This window comes from Tiliqua scincoides, chromosome 4, assembly GCF_035046505.1.
Source record: "Tiliqua scincoides isolate rTilSci1 chromosome 4, rTilSci1.hap2, whole genome shotgun sequence".
In the NCBI taxonomy this organism is placed as follows: domain Eukaryota; kingdom Metazoa; phylum Chordata; class Lepidosauria; order Squamata; family Scincidae; genus Tiliqua; species Tiliqua scincoides.
In genome coordinates this window covers 138947247-138971236 of record NC_089824.1, presented here as the reverse complement: position 1 = coordinate 138971236, position 23990 = coordinate 138947247, and the positions used below count along the sequence as shown (strand labels likewise).

The window sequence follows — 23990 nt, the reverse complement described above, 5'->3', positions numbered from 1 at the left end:
GTTTCCCTCCTTTTGTCAATGTTGTAATATTGAATAATGTTTGTTATTAATATTTATTTAATAATAATATTAACAACATCACTTCTAGATTATACGTTTGGTGGTGTTGCTCCTCAAACAGAGTGAGCTAAGCTAAACTGCCCAGACTCTACAGGGGATTTCAGATATTCTATTAACATCCCACTACACTCCATATTCAACATCAAGCCTCCACCAGGTGGGAAGCAGTCTCAGGAACCAAAACTCTTTGAAATCAGACTTTCAGAGGTAATTCCTCTCATTACACTCTTAAAAGCAGCACAGCCCCACTGCTCCACAGTGTCCACTCACTGACATAGCAAGTAGATCAGGCAGGAAGTATTGGAAAGAAGACAAAGTGTTTGGCTCCAGGACCTGGGTCCTCCATTACTGTGCAGGAAGGGAATGGGGCCTTGGAGGGCTAATCAGGGTCAGCGGAGATTCAAGGGTTTGTGTTGACCACGAACTCTCTTTCAAGGACTTTTCAGAACTACATTTCTGCCTTGTTGCCAGTTTGACTATCTCCAATGCCTTGTGGGTTCCAGGACAGGCCAGATTCAGGAGTGGGACAGTTCTGAGGGATGCATACATTAAAGTAGAACAATCTATAAATCACAGTAACATAAAAGAAGCATCAGTTTTAGACTAGATTTGTTCTCTCTCCATTTTGTAATAATTGGATGTGGATTACAAACCTTACAGAGTATGAGCTTATAAAGCTCCATAAATGCAAGAAATATGAATGGCATGATTTAAAAAAATCAACATAATTTCTACCCTCCAGGTCAGAAGGGATAATTCCATTTCATTAGCTTTTTGTCTTTCATCAAGAGCATGTCATTGCCTGCATGAAGTAATTTGAATCTGCGTTTCTGTTACCCTTCATCTGAAATATAAATGCTTGATAAACACTCTACTTACAGGCATTCCAGGTTTCCCAGCTTGACCACTCGTTCCTTTCTTTCCAGTGGGACCCTAGAGATTTCAAAACACTTGTCAGCTCACAAAACTGATTAAATAGAACAATAGATCAGAAGCCTGCATTTTTCTGTCAAAAAGCTAGGAGCACTTCCATTATCAAGTGTTTGATCAGGACCAAAGAATGTGGGAATAAATTCCAGTTGAGGGAATCTACGATCACAAGTGTTTGCAACCTCATGTTCTCTCTTCTTAGGTAAAGTGCTTGTCAAAGCACTGCATTCATTCAAAGAAGCACACCAGCATTTTTTCTAAGGTCATTCTACTTGAGTTGCATTCCATCTGTGAAAGGATATGAGTGTACAGAATTCCATCTAGGTTGTTTGTGTTGTGCCCACAATAGTTAGGTTGGATTCTGTTTCTTCAGAAACATGCACCCCTTACACTGAGATTCTGTATTTACCACATTAATACACAAAATACCATTGGCATAGCTTTTTGGCCCAATCCTATCCTGGGCTGGCCCAGAGTGTGCAGCAGTGTTGGTGCAGCCTCTGTTCATGTTACAGAATGGCTGGGGACGAGGCAGAGGTGAAGAGGTAAGTACAGAACTTTTATACTTACTTATAGTAGATACTCACTATAGTACATGAAATTTTTGCCAAGTAATCAAGCTCCAATTATCACTTCGCCTTATCTCCAGGTCAATCAGAGGGCAGAGCCTTTCAACTCTGAATAGTTTCCTTTCTCAGCTCTGAAAAGTTTCCTCTGCTCAGCTCAGGCAGGCACCTAGTTAGTTGCTATAGTGATTTTCCTGGGACATTCCAGCCAGTTAACCTTATATTCTCCTTCCTTCTGCTGCAGCCTGGTTCTGCTTTGCAAATGCTTGCAAAGCAGGTCTGTTTTTTGAAACACCAGGATGGGACCCTCCTTCCCAGGCTACCATTCAGTGCACCATTACTTAAGAATAACACCCATGGAAAGCAGTGGGTCTACTTCTGAGTAAAAAGGGTTGCAAATATCCCATCTCTCTGCTGTAAACTGAATTGCAAGCTCTCAGTTATGTGTTATGGGTTGTATGTAGAGCTTCTGGCTTAACACACCAGACATCTTAAAGGTTCTCCTGCAGTGGTTCCCAACCCTTTTCACTTGCATATCCCTTGCAGCCCATTTCCATAAATTGTACCCTTCATATTAGCAAAATGTTCTCATTAATAATACAAGCCCTCATTTCCTCCATATGAAAGCGCAGACTTCATGTATTCATCACATATTTTCTCTTTTCATCTGTTTGAAGAACAGAAGACTCTGCCTTTGCACTGTTTTGCACCAGAAGTGTGCTGAGAAATTCTGGGTGATTGATCACTTTTCATATTATGTTTTAGCTTTTTTATGTGCTGGTTTTAAATCACTGGTTCATAGATGAATTGATGACCAAAATCTAGCTATTGGTGGGGCTTTTGCAGCCAACTAGCTACCTTCATTTCTGCCTTACTGGTCCTTGCAAGGCATTCTGGAGCACAGCCTGCCTTTTTCTGCCATTATTCTTCTTTTTCAAGTACCCCTAAAGGTCCTGTTGAGTGTCCCTGGGAGTACATGAATACCAGGTTGGGAACCACTGTTTTACTGGTATGTAGTTTAAAGTGCACTTACTCTGATGCTGTTTACAAAAAGGTGGTGAAGACCAGAATTTAAAAAGAATAAAAATGTATCTTATGATCTTTTACTAAGTTTTTAATAAATTAGAGACTACAGTTCTTAGGTGACAATTAGTGGTGGGTTATTTTTCAGGAACTGGCCTTGGGTAAAATCAGACAAAACTATAGTCAGACACCCCCCTAAGTTTAACCCCCGACTTATCCAAGGGTCATAGAAAATTCCATGATTGTTGACTCAAAACCTGCCCTCGACTTATCTGTGGGGTCGACTTATAGGTGGATGTCTGCGGTACTTATTTCGCAGCTCCCTGGTTCCCAATGGGCCTGCCTGAATCTATGCCAGACTGTTTGCTAGTGTAAATCTGAGTAGGCCCAAGGGATTATCAGTACCACTGCCGAGAGCTGCCCCAGGCCCACATTCAACATACCCCTGGCCCCGCATGATCCCCTTCCTGATCCTCCCTGAACCACTCCCTCTACCACTTTACACCAGCAGAGCATCTGTGTGGTTTGGGAGTATGCACAGATCTAATGGCTAATTGTACCAGCAGCTCTGAAGTGTGCAATGGCAAAAGGGCCTATGGTAGTGGATTGTGAGATCCACTGTTGTAGACCCTTGATAAGAGAGAGCCATTCCATGTTTATTGTTCTCAGAGGCAGTGCAGATCAAACCTCTCTTAAAGAAAAAGCACTCATGGAAAGGGTCTCTATGCAGAAATGAATGGTGAAATAAATGCATTCATCCTTTTCCTGATGGAAACTGTGCAAATTTACAGCCCAATGCTACCTAACTCCCCATGCAGCAAAGCAGCAGTGCCAATGGGGCGCCTGCTGTAACTTGTTGGGGGCCTTTCAGGCTGCAAAGGTCTCCTCAACGTAAAGGAACATTTATTCTCTTGCTCTGGGGTAAGCCCTCACTGCCCTGCTGGGTCTTTTATACAGCTGGTGCACTATATAGCTGGTGCAAGTCTGAGTGGATCTGGGAACGCAGATCAAGGCTGGGAAAGAGGATATAGGTGGCTTTGCCTCAGCTGATACAGCCCCCTTCCCAGTCTTGAACCACCCTGCCTTAATCTCCACCCCATTCCTTCCCCTTTCCACCCCCTCCCACCCCCATGCTTACATACCAAAACTGGGGCCCCTTCCCTGTCTGCTGGAAAGCAGGCCCAACTGCTTGCTACTTGCAGTGGAAGCCAGGTCACACCAAATGGTGTGTCGTGCTTTGCAACAACTGCAAAGAACTTTATGCTGCCAGAATACTAGTTCCAGGAGTGTAAGGCCCTAGGAGGATTGAGCTGTTAATGAATTCATTTATTTGCTTTCTGCTTTTCTTTATGTTTAAACTACAAGTTTAAATTGTTATTTTAAAATATATCCTTTGTCATGCCTGCAGACTATATTGTCAAGTAGTTTAAGTGGATTGCTCTTAACTATAGGCTAAGCATAGGCATTAAATAATAATACTTTTCTTAGCTTCTCAGAAGGAATGACTTTTCACTTATCTTCTGTTAAGTTCTACAGCAGTTAAAAAAAACGCTATCACAAAGAATAAGGATGGATGACTGACTACAATTTGAATCTTCCTGTTTTGTACCAAAATGGCAATATTTGCTCAGTAAAGGCAAAACACACTGGATCTGTTCATGCAATCACCTGTGTACTTTGGGACAGGAGGAGGAATACAATGAGCCTTCACACATGCAGTCTAAGGTGTAATGAGGGCATAACTGTGTACATTCATATAGACTGTCCTACATTTCCATGATACTTTTTTTTGTGAGGTGGAAGTTTTGATGGTGACAGAAGTATGCTTCTGTCACATTGTCCATAAGGTGCATGACCACTGCCCAAGAATATTTCCAGACTGGAGGTTATGTTAACTGACCATCAGTTATGTATTTGCTAGCAATCTGGAGTGTATTTAAAATGAAAACAGACTGTTCATTATTTTGAAGTCTGTTCCATGCAGTCAGTTTTGTAGGGGTTAGCAGCACAGTATTGGTCATGTCATTGACACAGCTTTAATTGCAGTTTTAAGAAGTATATTTTCAGTAACTCATTTTGTTATTAAACTACTTTTAGGGAGAGAACTGTGGTATTATATTTCAGTTGAGGCAGCATAATGGAAAGTTTGAAAAGACAGAGGAAAGGGGTTGGAGCTTTCTTGACTCTACAGTAAACATGTGGTGCCAAAGTTAAAGCATTTGCGTTCTCAAGAAAGGCTTTAGGGAGCCTACTGATGGCCAAACTACACATTATGTTTAATACATGAATCCTGGCAGATTTTCTGAAGCAAGTACATGTACTGCTCAATCACACTTGCCATTAATGCCATGTTTTTGTACTGCTATATTTATGTGAATGGCTGTCTGCTCATGCACATAATTCCTTGGTAGGGCACCCCACATTACCGAGATGATATCCCAGATATAATTTTGTCAATGCTATTTATAAATCACCACTTCTTTTCTGAATAATATCACTCACCTCTCCCATAATCCAATGTTGTTGAAAACAAGCACTCCCTTTCCTGGAAGTAAGCATCACTGAGTCCAGTGCTGTTTCCCCAAATCACTTGTTTATATACAGAAACATAGCAGTAGGCAAGGGAAGCATAAGAAGTGGAAAATGGTGATAGGAGGAAGCAGATGAGCCCACTTTTTTGTCAATGCCTCTGAGTGAAAAAGCATCCACCTACTCCCAAGGACAGTGAAAGGAGGAATGAGGGAGACATGTTCTTCAATGAATGACTTGTCTAACCATCCAGTAAATGGTTAACATAGCATAGCTGCTGATATGAAGGAGGCAGAGGCAATGGGCTGGGGAGTGGGAGAAGTAACATTCTCTCCTGCTGTCAGTTATGAGTGAATACCATGGGACAGACTTCTCAGTAAGTATGCAGCGATTGTTCTTTGTGGCTGCAGGTCTATACACAATTACCTGAAAGTAAGCCCCACTGAAATCAGTGTCTTCTCAGTAAGCATGCAAAGGATATGAGTGAAAAGACTTCCTACTTTACGCCAGCTTTTTAGTTCTTTCTTCTCTGATTAATTGTAAATGCATTGGGCTGGTTCTTTTCAGGTAAACAGAGCCTGACTGGAGCAACATGTGGGAGAGGCTGGTGCCCTGTTTTCCTCCAACTGACATGAGCAAGGTGGGGAATAGGGAGTGGTAGGATCCCCAGCTGTGGAATTCCTTGAGAAAATAAGGGCGATACCAAGGTAGTCTACTACAAAATGGTGAGACCCTCTGTGGACTACTCATGCTGCCCATGCCATGTTCCCCACACACTGCCTTTCCTGTGAACCCCTGGCTTCCTCTGTATTCCTTTTTAAAATGGACATTAGAGTCATCCAGTGTGAGACACAAAAACAAGTAAGATGATGTGAAGCAAATAAGATGATGTGATGGGAAGGATAAAAGACAGAACCACCAAGAATCAGGGGGACTGATGGATTGTTGAGTTGCAGCCACTACAAGAGTGGTGGAGCAATGACATAAACAGTGTGATTCTACAGTCACACAACAAACAGGACATAGAAGGGGGCGAGATCATGCTGTCAAAGCAGGAGCATGTTCTGCCACAATAAAATGGCAACATACAAAAGCCACTCTTTAATGCATCATTAAACATAACATGTAGTTTACTCCTGAGATATCCAAGTAATAAAATGTAGCTTTCCTTTGAGTCACAGTTTATCACACATCCTTCAGACAACAGTTTTACTGGAGCAAAACTAGATTGAAAGTGAAAGTATGAAGGTGCAATAGGAGCATTCAAAATGATTCTTTATGTAATCTTTTAAAAAACACATCAGTATGCTGCAGAGCATAACATTTCTTTGGCAGCTCTAACTTTTTCTTCAAATCAACATATTGGTTAGCGATGCATTTATCCTGGGGCATTTGGAACTTCCCCAAACTCATTATACCAAACACATATGGATTGTGCCACAGCTGTGCTTTCTTTACAAATGAGCTCAAATGGATTTGTACAATGGCCCAAACCCCCAGAGCTCCAATTGAGTGTTGACATGACCAGTGGGACTAGGTGCTGTTTTTCTTTGAACAGCAGTCCCCGCATACTCCATCGCAGCTTCTGAAATTCACCTAAGTTCTGAAAGTCAGTCACATGCAGCTCTTTGACATATAATGTGTGCCTTTCAGAAATATGTTGGCTAAGCTCCTTTTTGCACAACAATTAATATAAAAGGTAAATTTAAAAATTTCAAGCTTTATAATTATTTTCCAGGTATAAACTCAGAGTCCGCTGAGTTAAAACATAAATTTAAAATTCATGGTGAATAAATATATTTAAAAATTTAAATGCTTCTAAAATATTGTGGCTCTTAAACATCTTTCTTGCGGCTTTCAAACATCTGAAGTTTATTAAATATGGCTCTTATGTTAATCAATTTTGGCCACCCCTTGACTATACAGAAATGGTTTCATTTCATTAGATTCCATTATTCACCCCATCTAGTGGCTGAATGCAGTAAAGCAACTATACCAATGCATTCTGGGGTGACAATGGAGGAGCAAGAAACCCAGAAGTGGGTTTTTAAAGCTATTTTTAACCCTTAAAAGCTTGTAACCATGTGAAGATAGGAAATAGGATTTTAGCTCTTTTTTCATGGTAAAAAGGAAAAATTTAAAAGTGGACCCCAGTATCCACGGTGATTCAGATTCATGGATGCTGGGTCTATGGACACTGAGGTCCCACCTGTACTTCCAAAGAAACAGCAGGTTGTTGTTTTGTTTTTTTAAAGAAAGCAAACTTTCTGTAGCATGTATTTCATGGCATTGTAAATGCTGATCCAGAAGTGTACCCAGTTGTGTACTTCTGGATCACTGCTGCATTCGGTGGGGAAGACCTCACATATGACAGCAATGGAGAGGAGTTCCACTGATGTTCATAAATTAGAGAGGTGGGCAGAATGGGGTAGATGGTTGAGAGGACTGGGGAGAGGGCTGGGTGTGTGTTTGAGGCAGGAGGGGGTGGCACTTTGCGTGGGCAACATTGCTGGATGCTTTCACTGTTGGAGCCAGCTGACATGCCACATTTGTCTCTTTGAACTTATGCCAGTTAAAGACCTGGTCTGAGAGACCCACTGACAACCATGAGGATTATGGAAGGGGGTAAAGTAAAATGCTTTATCTCTCCCAAGCCTCCTGATTGGCCACCCCCAAGAGCATGCGGTGCAGCCTGTTTTGGCATGGTAGAATGCTATGGCAGAGAAAAGGACAGGATTGGGCTATCAAATATTTAAAAAAGGATCAAGAAAATTCAACACTGTTTTTGAATTTCCCCCTTTTTGTACCTACTTCAGGTCCCCTCTCTCCTTTGGGTCCCGATTCTCCTGGTTCTCCTGGCTCACCCTTTGGAAAAACAAAAAACAATCTAAAACATTGGCCAGAAGCCATTATCCGTTAAAACAAACAGAAGATAGAATGGGGTGTTATTTTTCATTTATCTATAAATATAGTAATTGTTTTATAAATATGGAACTATATATTGTACTGTCTGTAAGTACAATAAAGGAAACCTACTTTTCGAGAGACTTACTGGTGGTCCTTGTTGTCCAACAGCACCTCTATGTCCTGGAAGCCCTGGGTGACCCTAGAAACAGGAAATATAAGATATCACTAGGCAGGCAACAGATATTATCTGTTTCTGGCAAGCCAGTTCTGGTTCTTCAATTTCTAATCCTCTGCATGTAAGGCTGTCTTCAAGATGCATCTTAAGCATGTGAAAGAGGCAATTTCTTACTGCTAGGTTAATAAAACAATTACAGAGCATGCTATACTGCAATAAAAATCATAGTAGGTCTTTACCTTGTAACCTATATCACCAGGTTCTCCTCGTTCTCCACGAACACCAACAGGTCCCTAGCAAAATAAGCACAAAGAACCTAGTTTGTTTAAAATTTCATTTTCACCATGGCTGAATTACAGAAAACACGTGGAACATAAATTTAAAAAGAAACATGTCAGCAATCTTGAAAAAAAAGGAAAGAAAAAAAAGGATATGGACAAAACTTCATACTGCTATGCAATTAGAAAACTTCACCTTGTGATTACTTTTGCTGAATAATTAATATACATGCAACCATAACACACGAAATACTGTCTAAAATTATTTATAATGAGGCAATATGAAATTTTGAATTTAACACAGATTACAGAAAAATTAACCTGAAAAGTTTGAGGAAGCACATGTGCAGCACATGGTGGAAACTTTAGTTAGCATTTGTGTAATCTTTACAAATGTTCAAAGCACTTCACATATATCATCTCAATACTACTTGCAACAGTCCTGAACATAGGCCAGTATTATTATTATTATTATTATTAACAGCATTTATATACCGCTTTTCAACAGAAAGTTCACAAAGCGGTTTACAAAGAAAATCAAACAAACAACTATTATCAACTCCATTTTACATTTGAGAAGTTGAGACTGAGGCTGCAAATCTATACAACAGCATTCAAACTCTCTGGGAGAGTTTGAGCCTCTCTAAGTCCATGTGGGGGCAGGGGGAGGTGGCGATGCGATCCCCAAGATCATGTCGCTTGGGGAGCTGCAGGGCCTTGGCTGGATTTACCAAAGCCTCCTGCAGACTCCTGGAGGGGGGGGGCCCTGCGCAACTATCTGCAGGGCTTAAGAAGCTTAAGAAGTGAAAGTGGAACGATCGGGCTCTACTTCCTGTTTTGCGGAGGCGGGACACGATCACTCCACTTTCACTTTTGAAGTTCCAGGGAGCCCTGCAGACAGTTGTGCATGTCTCCCTGCACCCCCAGGAGGCTGCAGGAGGCTCTGGTAAGTCCAGCTAAGCCTCTGCAGCCCCCTTAAGGGGGCAGAGGTCAGGGCCCTCAGGCGAAGCGCCCTAGTTTGAAAAGCCCTGATATACACAGTTACCTGGGAATAAGCCCCACTGAAAACACTGGAGTTTTTTTCTAAGCAAACATGCATAGGATTGAGCTACGAGAAACACTGTATTACCAAAGGTCACATATTAAGTTAATAGCTAAAGAAAGATTTAAACCAGGGACTTCTTGGTTTGTAGCTCATACATGCAGTCAGTATATACTACCGCCTTCTTTTTTAACATTTTCCTTCATTATGGCCTCAGGACCACCTGAAAATGCACCGGGTAATCCCAAACTACAGTTGAAATATCATTGGTCTAGACTAGCTTCTTGGAAAAAAAGATTACCTCTAGAATACCAATATCATGAGAGAGAATTTGTGCAAGCATAAATATGACTTAATTTAGAGCAACAATACTGGCAATTCTACACTTGTTTATATTTTGCAACCATAATCTTTGGAAACATTGCTATGGTGCTTTCAGGAACATCAGTTACTGCTTGCTATTCTGAATCATTTATATAGTTTTCTGGATAAAGAAAGACCTACTGGTTCACCTATGGGCCCGGGTGGTCCTAGTACTGTGGTGTCTTCGCCAGGATAACCCTGTAATGAAGACAAATCAATTTCTCATGAAGCTTGAGTGCATTGCTGGTTAACTTTACACATTCTTCTAAAACACAGTCCCTCTTCTTGCATACATATGCAAAGTTGTCAAAGTTTTCCATATTGTATAGAAAAATGTTAGCAGTTCGTGACAACTATCAGTCTAATAGGCAAACTGATATACAATTCTGATTTTTCAATTCTGATTTTTCAGAATTGTATACTCATGACTGTATTGGATATCAAATAGCAATCACAAGTGCTTTACTCACTTGTACATTCTTGCAACTCTAATATGCATATACAAAGATCACACACACACACACACACACACACACACACACAAAATCTAACCATGTCATGCACGAACTGTAAAACAGTTAATATATATGCAGTATAATTTATTAATTATACTGGTTTTAACAATGATTGTGCTGATAGTTATGGACACGGCAATAATTCACTTACAGTGTAATCCTAAACATGTTTACTCAGAAGTAAATCTCACTAAGTTCAATGGAATTTACTGCCAAGTGAACATAAATAAAAGCACAGCTTAAGAGAGGTTCAGCATATTTGAAAGAGTGCCACAACCTCATACAAACAAATCAAATTTTCAGCATCAGATGCCTAAATTTGTTGGACACTGTCCTGTGTCAGTAATTCTAAGAGTAAATGTATTCATAGAAAAGTCATTCCTCTGGTTCTGTATGCTCTACATATGGAACCATAGAATTCCATATGCTCTATAACATATACACACAGTCATATATCGGCATCCCCTTACACCTAAGAAGTGTACCTCTTGTCTGAAGTTATGTCACACTTTTATTTGCAGTATTATCTGAAATTAATGAAGAAAGTCCTGATGCTAAGAGTTTTGAAAGTACACTGGAAATTCTGTGTCTAAAAGCAACCTATGGATCAAGTATATATTTGTATGATGCCACAAGGGGAGCAATAGGAAGTGCTTAATAAATACAGCCAGTTTGTTCTCTTATATGATAATTTGTAGGGATGCCTGCACTGTTGACAGCTATGGGTCTGATGGAATAGGAAAAATCAAAGACCACGTAACACCTATCAAATCAGGGACAAAGTAGCATGGGAAAAACCAGTGCATGCAATGCTTCTACCCCAATTCAGTCTCTGTCGGCAATCACACAACTTGGTTAAAACAGTTCAGTTGGTTATCTTCACATAATTTAGTCTACAATTTGTTTTAAAAGCAGCAGAAATCAGGGCAGTTGGCAATATATAGTTGTATTGTGAGTACCAGGCTTCTAGCCAACAGCAACAATCTCTGTCAACTGCAATATTTTTTAGTAAATATACAAATAGGTACTCTTCATACTTTCTCTCCTTTGGGTCCTGGAGGGCCAGGTGTTCCTGGTTGGCCTTGGTGACCCTAAGGAAAGAAACAATAAAATGTAAATTTACTATAATGCCTGTAATTATTTTTTGCCCAAAGATATTAGACCACCAATAGCGACATGTAAGACAAACAAGTCCCTAGTTGAGAAGATTTTTGTAAGTATACAGATCACAATATTTGAGGGAGGGGGGCAAAATCACTGGTTTTCAGTGAGTCCTTACTGATTTGGGATTCAAGAATGGATTTTTAAAAAATCTCTAATTGGAAAGAATGCTCTGTGCCACTGGGGATATGCACTCAAGGCTTCTTTTGCGTAGATGGGAATTCATTTTTGGCTTTGGGAAACAGGAACGGCAGCAGGGAAGAGGGCATAGTGGCCAAAGTGGGATTTTTGAATGCTTATCTCAAATTCTCAAAACCCCAACTTTGTGAGGTGATCAGGAAGGGGGAGGACCACATTTACATGAGACACAATATACCTACACGCAGAAACTGAATGTACGCAACAGAAATGAATGAATGTTTGTGGCACAAGACAGTAGGCTATGACAAAGTCCCATATCATATACAATGAACATAGAAAATACACACAGCAATATGGATACATTCCACAAATGTCTCTTACCCCATAACCTGGAATTCCAGGCTCTCCTGCCACTCCCATTAGTCCTAAATGTCCCTGCACAAGCATAAACAGCAAGCACATGATAATCATTTTATTAGTTAAGCTGTCAATAACCTTCTGATTCAGAAAAATACATAGTGGCATGATCCTATTTATTTATGTCTTATATTGATTTCAACACAAAAAACACATGTTAAATTCCTCATTAAATGTTCAATTCCTCATTGAAATTTATGTGAATTAAATATAGGCTTAACGTGGTTGGACTGTATACAAGGGGATTGTTGTTTAATTGCATGAAACAATTCAATAGCTAAACTAGAATACAAAAAATTAAAGGGAAAAATCTGATGGAGTTCCTTCCTAAAAAGCACCTTGAAAAGTATAAAACTTTCTTAACCACTTTTAAAACCTACCCAATGGAGACATAAAATCAATGTATGTATAAGAACAAAAGAACCTGACTTCAATATATTCCAATGATAAGTAGCAGCACATAAATACAACTAAGTACAATAACATCTAGCCAGAGCTAAAACTGGTACACCAACTGCAGATTGTCCTTCTGAATATGCCATTTCAGAGTGTACAGGTGGGCCTCTGTATCTGCAGATCCAGTATCTGCTGATTCACAGCCCAGTCCTATCCAATTTTCCAGCAGTGATGCAGCCATGACAGCAGGGTGTATGCTGAATCCTGCAGTGAGAGGGCAGTCACAGAGGCCTCCTCAAGGTAAGGCAACGTTTGTTCCCTTCTTTGGGGGCTGCATTGTGGATGCACTGGTGCTGGAACATTGGATAGGATTGGACCCTCAGTTATCTGTGGATCCATTGATCTGGGCCTCCCCAAGCCCCCTGCACCTCCATTACATTATTTTTTATTTTATTTTGGAAGTGCTTGCAGTGCAGGTACTTCTTGTTTAACAGTCTTGCTTAACTGAAGAGCCAAACATGCAAGCAAGCAGCCTGCACACTAGAAGGCAACTAACACGAAGCAGGAGTTCTAGCCCATGGCTAGAGGGCGTCAGAGGTTCTCCTGGATGCGACTGGAAGTGCCAGTCGCATCCAGAAGGACTTATGAGGTGTGGGTAGATAGTGCACAACCTCTTCGTGCATCAGAAGACCTCCTGGATGCTTCTTAAAGGTACTTCTGGTTTTCCGGAGTGGGTCCTCCATAGATTTAATTATTTGTGGAATTTGGTATCCACAGGGGGTTCTGGAACGAATCCCTTGGGAATACCAAGGGCCCACTGAAACATGAATCTGGGTTGATAATGAGCCTGCCTTGATGCTTACATACCATTATAGGACTTTTCAGTTTAGTGAATGTTATACTGACCAATGGGCCTCTTGTTCCTCTTGAACCTTTTGGACCAATCTCTCCATTTTGGCCACGGTCACCTGTGGCTCCAATCTCTCCTACAGGGCCAGGTTGTCCCTTTTCCCCCTGTTTGGGAGTGGGAAGGAAAAGAGAATAGCAAACAATAGCATGCCAGTGCAAAATGCATTTGAAAGCCACTATGGCTACAACATTTTATTTTCATTCTGTTTAAAAGTGGTGATCGTTTCATGTAATAATGAATAATGCCAAATTCAAAACTGGTTACCTTTTTTCCTGGGCGACCCCTTTGACCAGGAATTCCAGGAGCTCCTTCAGGCCCCTGTAATATTTGTCATGAAGAAAAAAATTCTGAGAACATGCTTAAATTGTAGCATGAATGGCATAATCTTAATAAGACCTTTGAAGATCCTTTAGATTTATACATTTTAAGTGGTGGGTAAGTCTTATTAAATTTGCTCTTCAAGTTAGCATGACTAGGAGCACAGTGATTTTTTTTGATGATTTTTATCAAGCTTGGAGAAATGCAGCAAAATGCGACATCTGGACAGAAAACAGCTGAGGAACAAAACTAATTTCTTGCTTAACCTGAAGAGTTCATCTAGGAAAAGACCATATTCAGGCAGGAAAGGACTGAAGTATTTAGAAACCAGGTCAGAGGAAGCTCCCCAATGACTGGTAGATGCATCTGCATTACTATAGGCTCAGGGGTGGGCAAACTTTCAACTTCAGAGAACCTGAACATTTAACAATTGTGTAGAGGCTAGAATTTCAGCAGGTGCAGCTTGTCGCTTTTGAGATGACGAGCTACACTTGCTGAAATTCCCTCTACTATACAATTGTTAAAGGTTCAGGAGGTCTAAAGCTGAAAGTTTGCCCACTCCTGTTATAACATCTAACGATAAATATAGCTTATTTATAGCTTATCCACTGGCAGAACCAGAGTCCTGCCAGCAATCATGAAACTGCTGTTTTATGTGGGTTCTATTTTCTCCTGCATTGATATTAGTTAGGGTTGCTCAAGTGTAAGAGCTTCAGGTGAGGGATGGTTGGTCTTATTAGTGGGCAGATAAAACCTTTAGAGAGTGGAACCTTTTTGCCTTCCTGGTGGATGAGGCCTAAGGGAGAGTTAGGACACAATCCTAACCAGGTCTACTCAGAAGTAAGTCCTATTTTGTTCAATGGGGCTTACTCTCAGGAAAGTGTGGTTAGGATTGCAGCCTCAGCCTCACTGTGGTGAAGTGAGTAAAGGAAAGAAGTTAAGTTTATTCCATGGTTAGACCGTGTAAAGTTTTTTTTCCTCCTTTGTTTCTTTTAGCAGCCAGTTCACAAAGGGGTTTTGCCTTGTGGGGAGGGGGGCGTCCTGTAGGTCTGGGAGCCTCCTAGAACTGTATTTTTTTTCAACCTAACTTATATCGGGGTTGTTTAGAAACCCTCTTTTGTTAGTCTATAATTGTTAATGGATCTTAATAAACGTTTTGGGTTCTATTACTTTCTGTTTGGGTCCCTTTGAGGTATCTGGGAGCCATTATTCTTTTTGCTTATTGGAGGTAGGAGAGAGAACCCCTTAAACATCTTTATATTGTAAGGAAGAGAGATTTAATCAGAATCTCTCTAGAGATCCTGGTTCCTGGGAGGGTGGCAGTGGGGTAGTGACCCAGGGATCCTTTTCTAGGTGGGTGTAAGGAAACAGGAAGAGGGGGAATTTCCCCCCTGGAATCCTGACACCAGCGGACACTGCTTTATGGTAGTTGTAAAAGCAGCACCAGCAGCATGCAAAGCTGCCAGTGAGGAGGCCACAGAGGCCCACCATGTCCCAGAGGATGGAGTGCTGGCTGCTGATGGTGAGATGGTGGTGGGGACAGAAAGTGGCAGAATGGACTGAGGGCAGGAGGGGAGATGGGAGGAGGTGGCACCCAGTGTAGGCAGCTTGCATTGGATGCTATCCTTTTCCTCACCTCCTGACATGCCCCCTTTCTTTCCTCAGACTTGTGCCAGCTAAGAGTTGGCTAAGGTTCAAGAAAACTGGTTGGTGGAGCAGGAGACTTACATGGAGGTAAGGTGAAATATGTTCTCTTACCACCCTCAAGCCTCCCCCCCCCTCCGATGAAGCACAAACCTTTTTGGCATGGAGGCATTAGCAGGGGAGAGGAGGATACAATTGGGCCCTTAGGGTGCAATCCTGCCCTTCAACGGCCCTTATGGCACGTTTGTGCCTCCTCTGGAGTAAGCTGAGTTCCAATTCCAAACATATTAAAACCTCTCCCCCCACACACATCCCCATTGATACTAGACTGGAAAAGTCTAGGATGGGAAACTGTGTTTTACTTTGATTCAATGAGAAATAAAAGCTGAAACAACATCGCATCTCAAGGAATACTTAGGTCTTTAATACTGAACAATTACATAACCATCCTCACCAGTCTACTCTTGGTGTTCTGGAACATCACAGAGGTTAGCTACTGTGCTTCCAGTGGTCAGTTTGGCTTTGCCCTTTTATACTGTGGCCAGGATTAAGAGCCCAGCTACCAACTTGGAGCTGGTAAGAAATCTTTCAGTGAAAAGTTTGTAAACTAGCACAAGTCCCCAAAACTCTCTCTCTTTTCCTCTCTCTCACCCCCTCCTGTATCTATTCAGCAATATTCTGAGGAGAATGGAATTCTGGGAGTTGTGCCAGCCAGCACCTGGAAATCCCAGCCTGACTGGTCCTCATCACTGACAGACCATCTGCAGCTTAAAGTGAGGGGCTATTGTTCCTGGCCTAGATATGAAAAATATTGTCTATCCTTTCTCAGCCAAACAGTAAAAGGTTTTGAGAAGTTTAGATTCAATTACTGCTTTTTGGTTCAATTGACATTTTTTGTATATACATAGTGGATGGTTGTTGTGTTCTGTAATTGTATCTAATTCCTTACTCCCCAGCCCCAGCTTTTTATAACTATAAAATAGTAATTTAGGGATGGAAAAAAGCTGTTGATTGTCATACTATGAAAACAAATAGTGCAGCCAAAGAGTAAAAAGGATTTAGCAGACAAGATTTTCACAAAACTTCCAGATCTTACTTGCTAATTGATTTGTAACAAAACACTGCTGATATCTTGGTGACTGAGAAAAATAAATAGAATAAAACATGTTGCAGCTGACCAAATGTTTTTCTCATTTTTGGTTTTTCTGTGTCAAAATGCTATGCCAAGCAAACACTGCAGAACAATTCTAGCTTGTTCTAGACTGTGCGGCAGGGATAGGCAAATTCAGAGCAGCTTGACTAGAGTTGAGTCACGAGTCTCCATAATAATAATAATAACAATAATAATACAGGTATTTATATACCGCCTTTCTTGGTCTTTGTTCAAGACTTTATTCAAGGCGGTTTACAAAGGCCGGCGATTTAAATCCCCATAGGGATTTTTACAATTGAAAGAAGGTTCTATCTTTCAAGAACCACAACATTCAAGATGTTTCTTTCTTGATCTGGTTTCACGTTCTGGTCTCCATCCTCCCACGCTCAGAGCAGATGGAATAACTCGGCTCAGCTTGTCAGCTGCTTCAAGGTCGCACGGTGCCGGTGGCCTCGAACTGGCAACCTTGTGGATATTATCTTCAGGCAAATGGAGGCTCTGCCCTCTAGACCAGACCCCTCTAGACCAGATCCCTGCAACTTGACTCAAAAACAAGTCATCAAGGGGGCACTTTTTGAGTCGTCTTTTCGCGACTTGAAAAGACTCAAGTCTTGAGTCATTCCCTTTAAAAACCCAGCGGTTGGAAAAAAATATGGGGCTGCAGCTGGGGTGTGTGTGTGTAGGTTGGAGTTCTTTTTAAACACTCCCCTGCTGTCCCCATTCCATCTGTAAACAAGATGGAAGGAGAAGTGGCAAGAGGGAGGAGGGCAATGTACAGCAGCTGGGAGGCTTACCAGGATGACCCAATCCTTTGCACCTCTACTCAGAAATAGCCCCATTTGTGCCAGTCATTCAATGAGCCTCCCTCCTCCCAAGTAACAACAGAGCCAAGTGGTTGGCAAGCATGATTGCTATGAACCTTGTCTCCCCCCCTCCGACTTCTCTGCCTCCTCCCCCTCCCTGGGATTCTCCAGCCAATTGTAAGACAAGAACCCCCTTGGTCGCCTCCTCCTGCCCTATCTCAGCCAAAGAAAATATCAAACCCCCTATTCCTCATCCAGTGATCATCTATTCTTTCAGAGATGGGCAAGAGAGCCTGTTCCCACCTTCCCCTCTCCTGCTCAGATGCAAAAGCAAACATTAATCCTTCCCTGCCTCCTGGCTGGAACTTCCTGCTGCTCACCTGGTCTGAATGATGGCCCCATGAGATTTTTCATACCACTTTAACAGTAAGCAAGTACACTCAGACACAGAAAGACTTGAGTCTGCATGCATGGGGACAAGTGCCAAGTCAAGGGGCCTTGACTTGAGTGTTTTGCAGAGTCTTCCACGGGAGTGCTCGAGTGCACATGAGTCAGTGAAAAATGCCGATTTTCATAACTCGGACTTGAGTCACCTGACCTGAGTTTCCATCCCTGCTGTGTGGCTATCATGAAACATCAGCAACACCGAGGAATGATTGCCCATGTATCAGTTTTAATGTTCAGGGGATATGGGTATTTTAAGTAACAGGAGGCTGCGAATGGACAGCTTAGAATAAAGTATTCTAAATATGGCATAACAAATGGGAACTAGCTGGATGGACCTTTGTGTTCTATTCACCGTGACTTCAATTTTTCACCATGCACTCCTGCACAATATACTAATGCATTTAACAGACATGTTAAAAGCACTGACATCTTCTCTTGCATTCTGACACTTTTCTCAAAGCTAGTACTTCTGTTGTCAAATCAGACACTCGAACCAGAGTATTTTGTTGCTGGGAATGGTCTCATCCCCTCAGCCCCAGCTATTGCAGCAATTGCATTAGTTGAGTGTTGTGTGGGATATGGATATACAAGTAAGAACATAAGAACAGCCCCACTGGATCAGGCCATAGGCCCATCTAGTCCAGCTTCCTGTATCTCACAGTGGCCCAAAGTGTCATGAGTACTTACTGAAATGCCTTTTCACTGGTGAGCAGAAATATAATTCCCTTGTGCTGTTCTAGGAACTTGTACACATTAAAAAAAATATATTTTTAACTGTTTAGAAGATAAGCATTGCCCTGTTGTATGACTCAAACAAAGGAGCACTCATGTAATATGTGTGAGCCAATGACTGCATTAATGTTCAGTGTGCAGTAATTCTAAAAGTACTTACTGGAATGCCCCTTATGCCAGGTTCACCTGAAGGTCCTGCAACTCCTGGAATACCAGTCTCTCCCTTTTCACCATCTTCTCCAGGAAGGCCTTTGTCTCCTAAACTCCCCTTTGTGCATAAGTGCAAAGAATGATCAGGACAGATAGCTTATTGAATGAAGCCATTGTATAAGATTGTGTTTCCTTTAAGTTAGGTTTTCTTAAGCAGACCCTAAAAAAGGGATCTCTAAATAGTGGATTGGGACCTAGGAATATGATGCATTCACCGATGACACTAAGGGTGTACCTAACTTGCATTGGAACTGGGGCAGATCCAGTGCTTGTGATGGGTAGTGGGCCATGATCACTACCAACTCCAGAAGCCAGGTCAACTAGGCAGGTAGACCTGGGCTCCCACATGGACTTGGAGTCCAGATCTACCAGCTGGGCAGACCCAGGCTCCTGCCTGAACTTTGAGCCATTGGTTGAAACAGGAGCCCAGGTCTATCTGGCAGGTAGATCTAGGCTCCAAGTCTAGGCAACAGCCCAGGTCTACCTAGCTGATAGATCTGGGCTCCCATTCTAGCCAATCTTGCCGGCATCCCACACAATGAGCGTTTCCCTTTCTGATTTTCCTGCCCAGTCCAGCGCGAGCCCTTCCCTGCTGCCAGACAGTTTTGGGCGGGCCCACGCACCCATGCCCCTCCCCTTGGATTCTTCCGATTGGAACAGGCAGGCTGACTGGTCTGTGCTATATCCAGCGCTGGTTTGGTACCACCCAGGGCACAACTTGGAGTAAGGAGATTTCAGTCCCCTTACCCCAAGCAACGCTCCAAGCGATTTTGCGGGTACAAATCCGAGTGACCCAAGTAACGCTACTCAGGCTGAGGACAGGGTTTGGGATCCAGTCTGTGCCACCACAGCCAGCCCCACCCCCTCCCAGGCCCAATCCACCCCCCCACCCAGAAACACCCCTTCCCCACCTCTGTTCCTCCCTCCTTCCACCCTCTCTCACCCCCTGTGCCAGTCTGCCCATACAGGGGAAAAAGTTGTGCTGGAAATGTTTAATTTAATATTTAATTGTGCTGGAAATGCTTAATTTTCCCTGGATAACTGCCAAAGATACCTTTGATCCATCTTTTCCCTGGACACCCTCTTCTCCAGGAGATCCTGGCACACCCTATTTTTCAGAAGAAACAAAACCAAATGTAGTCACTTCAAAAAAACTCATATGTACAAATGCTCCCATTGCAGATAACATATGCTGCAGGGTCACAGAGGGAAACTAGAACATGAGAGGAGTGAAGACAGATAACATGTAGGGAACACATTCTCTGTCTTCCTTCCTACAACCACAAAAACCTGGTTGAAACGGAAATGGGGGAGGCAGGGGCAGAAATAGATATATCTTAAGCAAATCTTGGTAAATCAATCAACAGTCAATCAACAGTATTTATATACCGCTTTTCAACTAAAAGTTCACAAAGCGGTTTACAGAGAAAAATCAAATAACTAAATGGCTAAAGCAGTGTGATGGAGTTTTCAGCTCCCCATAAGTGTTTGTATATGTTTCTCTATCCATATATGAGGGCAATTTTGCAAGTTTGAAGTTGCAATCCTATGCACACTTTCCTGGGAGTAAGCCCCATTGAACTCAATGGAACTTCTAAGTAGACATGCAAAGGATTGCACTGTGAATGTCAAGCAGGTTTCAACTGAAAGAGGAGCATTTCTGTAGGGCTACATCACAGTTTAAAATGTTTATCTTGAAAGGGTATGCATATATTTGCAAGCAGTATTTGAGGCTGCAGGTAGTGGTGCTGAGAGTTTTCTAGGTACTAGAATCAAAGAGACTCCTTCAACCTTTTCCTAACTTCATAATTTGAATGCTACTTTGCGTTTTTGAAATTCAATTCTCTCTTTAGTTCCAAAATATATGTGATACTAATCACGTACTCGTAAACCTTGTTCTCCTGGTTCTCCAGTGTTGCCAGCAGGTCCAGCATCTCCCTGTTACATACAATTAAAAACATCAAGCCTATAGACTGCAGAACTACAGAGCAACAGATAGTGACATTTAATATGACAGCCATTTAATGCTCCTGCAGTATTATAAAACAAATCCAAGCAATAACTAAATTTGCTTTTGTGAATAGCATGGAAATATGAACAGCATGGAAAGAGAAGAATTCTAAACTGGAACTGTGCACGTGCAATTCTTTTCTGGGTCACAGACACACTCTCACAAGACCACTTGGGGAAGACAGTGAGTTATCTAGGCAACTGTGCAGCACTCCCTTTTCTTCTATGGATGTTGTGCCTTACCTATATGGTGGAAGAAGCTGAAGTATTGGCATGGACAGCTGGCATCAGTTTTGTGAGCCAGATGGATGATGGCAGCCACCAGAGACTACCTGGGTCCATCAGTTCTTCTCCAGGCCCCCCAGGTTCAAGCAAATACATATCCAAGTGACAAATGTACTGCTTCGGTAAGGACTAAGGAGCCAGGTATGTCCATATGAAAAAGTTCAAGTCTGTTGCAGAAATCAACAAACACGCTCTAGTTGCCAACACCAACATATATATCTGTGCATTATGAGCTGTGTCGATTTTCATTCTGAGCTCATTGTTACTGAATTTTGGCAGCATCACTATAAACCATGGCTTCTGCCTAAAGTTACCACTGGATAGCAGAATCTTCACTGAAATGTTTTCATAGCACTTGAAGAGAAATATTTTTCCAATACAGATAAACCAGAGGTAGCCTTTTCAGATTTCAGTTTGGGCAGGAATTAGAAATGCACAAAGACCTGCTCTTTGATAATTCAAAATTGAATTATGAAAAAGCAGGATAAAGCATTTGTTATTCTTTTCTGTTGTTTTCATACTGTACCCATGCTGTCAATTTGGTGTAGAACAGAGAGATAGTCCTTTAAAGACTATTAGTGTTTCTCGCATATATGCGAGAAAAAATATTAGTGCTCTTGAGCCAGAGTCAGTGGGGGGGGGGGGGAGGAAATGAGACTATTCCCACCTTCCCCAGTCTCCTAAATAGTATCCCTGAAACAACCAATTCCAATGATCACCTTTGTCCCTGGTTCTCCTTGCAGCCCTGGTTCTCCCTCTGGGCCTGGTGGTCCCTATATTGAGAGGGAAAAAAAGCATTGAAGATGATCCACTGTCCACCATTAAATGCTCTCAACTACAAAAGCATTACAGGCCACACAAAGAGGTCTGTGACTGAGAAAAATAAAACTAAACCAATCTTTAAAAAAAATTGTTAGCAGAAGGCTTCTTGTTGCTCAATGTGCCCTCATCAACCCTTTTTAAGAAACAGAGTTCTGGAATTCTTACGTTGCCCTTTACAGTACTGATCCTGGCTTCTGCTTACTTGCTAGAATTGAACACTCACTTTCCCACATCTTGCTCTTTTTATGTTCCAATGTGCCATGGTTGGGTACCTGATAAAGGACATCCCTTCCTAAAAGTGACTTTAAGCTTTTTCTTTTCCTGACAGGCTTCCCTGGATGGGAACCAAACAACATGCTTAATTGGCAGCATTCTAATCATGGAACTCCTAAGTTTGCTTAAAGTGGATAGAATTCAAGATGTACAAATTCTCTCTCAATAAACCTAAGCCAGACCTATGGCAGTTATTTGCTCTTAGGAACCTTTAACAAACTGTGTGGTATTTTGGCCCCCTAGCTTTTGACCTTAGGTAGACTATGGTACCAAGTTTTGCGTCAGCTAATTCTTTGCATATCTGCAGAGTGTACCTGGAATGAAGTATGTGTCATACCAGAAAGTATTTTGTCATACTACAGGTGCAGCCTATTTATCCACGGATTTTTTATCTGCGGATTTGTCTCAAAGTGAATGGGGTGGGGTACTGAACGTCACACACACCTTTGCCTCCTTTGCCCTGTGCTGGCGTCTCGCTCCTTTCCAGGCAGCCCAAAACACTGCAAAAAGGCTCCACCTCGCCCAGGCAGGGAATAGCCCTGGAGCCCTGGAAGAGGTTCCCCTTGCAAAGGAACAGTAACATTCCTGGAGCCCCTGAGCCAGCAAAGAGGCTGAGGAGGGGAAGGGAGGGGCAAGAACCTCTGTAGCCAGAACACCTGCAGTGAGGTGAGAACAGCTGCCTTAGTTTCCTTCCATCCGGAAGTGTCAGGCTGCAGCTCTATGCAACTCTATGCTACTCTATGCAATTTAGCACAACGTGTTTTTTGTTAATCACGCCGAGTCATGGAACAGAACTAATGTGGATAAACAGGCTCTACCTGTATTCACTTGAAGTAGGATACATATTCAAAGGCTATTATACATGCACCGCTGTATCCACAGATACAGTATCTGCAGATTAGGGTCTCCTGCACCCCCATGCCCACAATGAAAATATTTTTTCCTTTTACTGGACTCTATAAACATGCAAGCTTATAGCAACATGCAGGCAGGCTGTATAGGCAGCTTGAATGCTTGAAAAGACTATAACAAACACTAACAGGAAAGTTTCTGCTTCAAGTTCCCATTTCCTGTTAGCATTTGATCTAGCTTTTTCAAGCATTCAGGCTGCCTATAAGCTTGAATGTTTATAGCACCCTGTAAAAGGACTAAACATTTTCACTGTGATAATCCATTAAACAATGTTAATAGGTACGGGGGGGGCGTGAAGATAGGTTCCCCCATATCCACAGTTTCTATATCCATGGGGTGGGGGGCTGGAATGGATCTCCTGAGAATATGGGGGGCACCTGTATAAGTATAGTTGTTGAGTGCATTAAGGTGCATTCTTACAAAAGAATTCTCTAATCAAAAGGGGGGGGGAGGCATGATACTCACTTCAAAACCTGTTTCTCCCACAGGTCCAACATCCCCTTGTTGTCCTTTGAGTCCCTAGTATTAAACAAACAGTATGTATATATGCCATTCACTTATCTTTAATAAACTCTGGTAGATATATTAACAACACAATCCTAGGCAACTCATAAGTAAGTCCCATTACTGCAAGGAAAGTACATATAGGATTGCAGCCTAATTGAACTTGTTCAATATGTATCACATCAGCTTAACATTGTATAAGAAAGTAATAATATTATCTTTAGTATTTTCTCTGTACTGTATTTATACCTATAATAGTAAAACATAGGGAATTTTTGAAAGATTCATATTCCACTTTTCCTAAGAAAATCCAAGTGGCTTACAATACTAAAATACATAAACGATAACATAAAAACATGCACAAAACATTTAAATACAGAAAACATGCACAATAAATAGGTAATTAAATAGCACCAGCCAGCATACTTGATATAATAAAATAAATAAGCATGGAGCATACAGTT

The 23990-nt window shown here is 41.8% G+C and overlaps 1 protein-coding gene across 1 annotated transcript in view; it reads right to left on the bottom strand.

The window, feature by feature from the left end:
- The window catches only part of COL24A1 (collagen type XXIV alpha 1 chain), a 205312-nt gene that overhangs the window by 26735 nt on the left and 154587 nt on the right, over positions 1–23990 (bottom strand). Inside the window, exons 34-47 of the mRNA XM_066624576.1 lie at positions 23488–23541; positions 21735–21788; positions 20605–20658; positions 19775–19828; positions 18671–18778; positions 13678–13731; positions 13410–13517; positions 12072–12125; positions 11426–11479; positions 10015–10071; positions 8430–8483; positions 8161–8214; positions 7920–7973; positions 940–993 (exon numbers count right to left, since the gene is read on the bottom strand). Coding sequence (XP_066480673.1) covers positions 940–993; positions 7920–7973; positions 8161–8214; positions 8430–8483; positions 10015–10071; positions 11426–11479; positions 12072–12125; positions 13410–13517; positions 13678–13731; positions 18671–18778; positions 19775–19828; positions 20605–20658; positions 21735–21788; positions 23488–23541 — 867 coding nt within the window. The remainder of the gene's footprint in view (positions 1–939; positions 994–7919; positions 7974–8160; positions 8215–8429; positions 8484–10014; positions 10072–11425; positions 11480–12071; positions 12126–13409; positions 13518–13677; positions 13732–18670; positions 18779–19774; positions 19829–20604; positions 20659–21734; positions 21789–23487; positions 23542–23990) is intronic.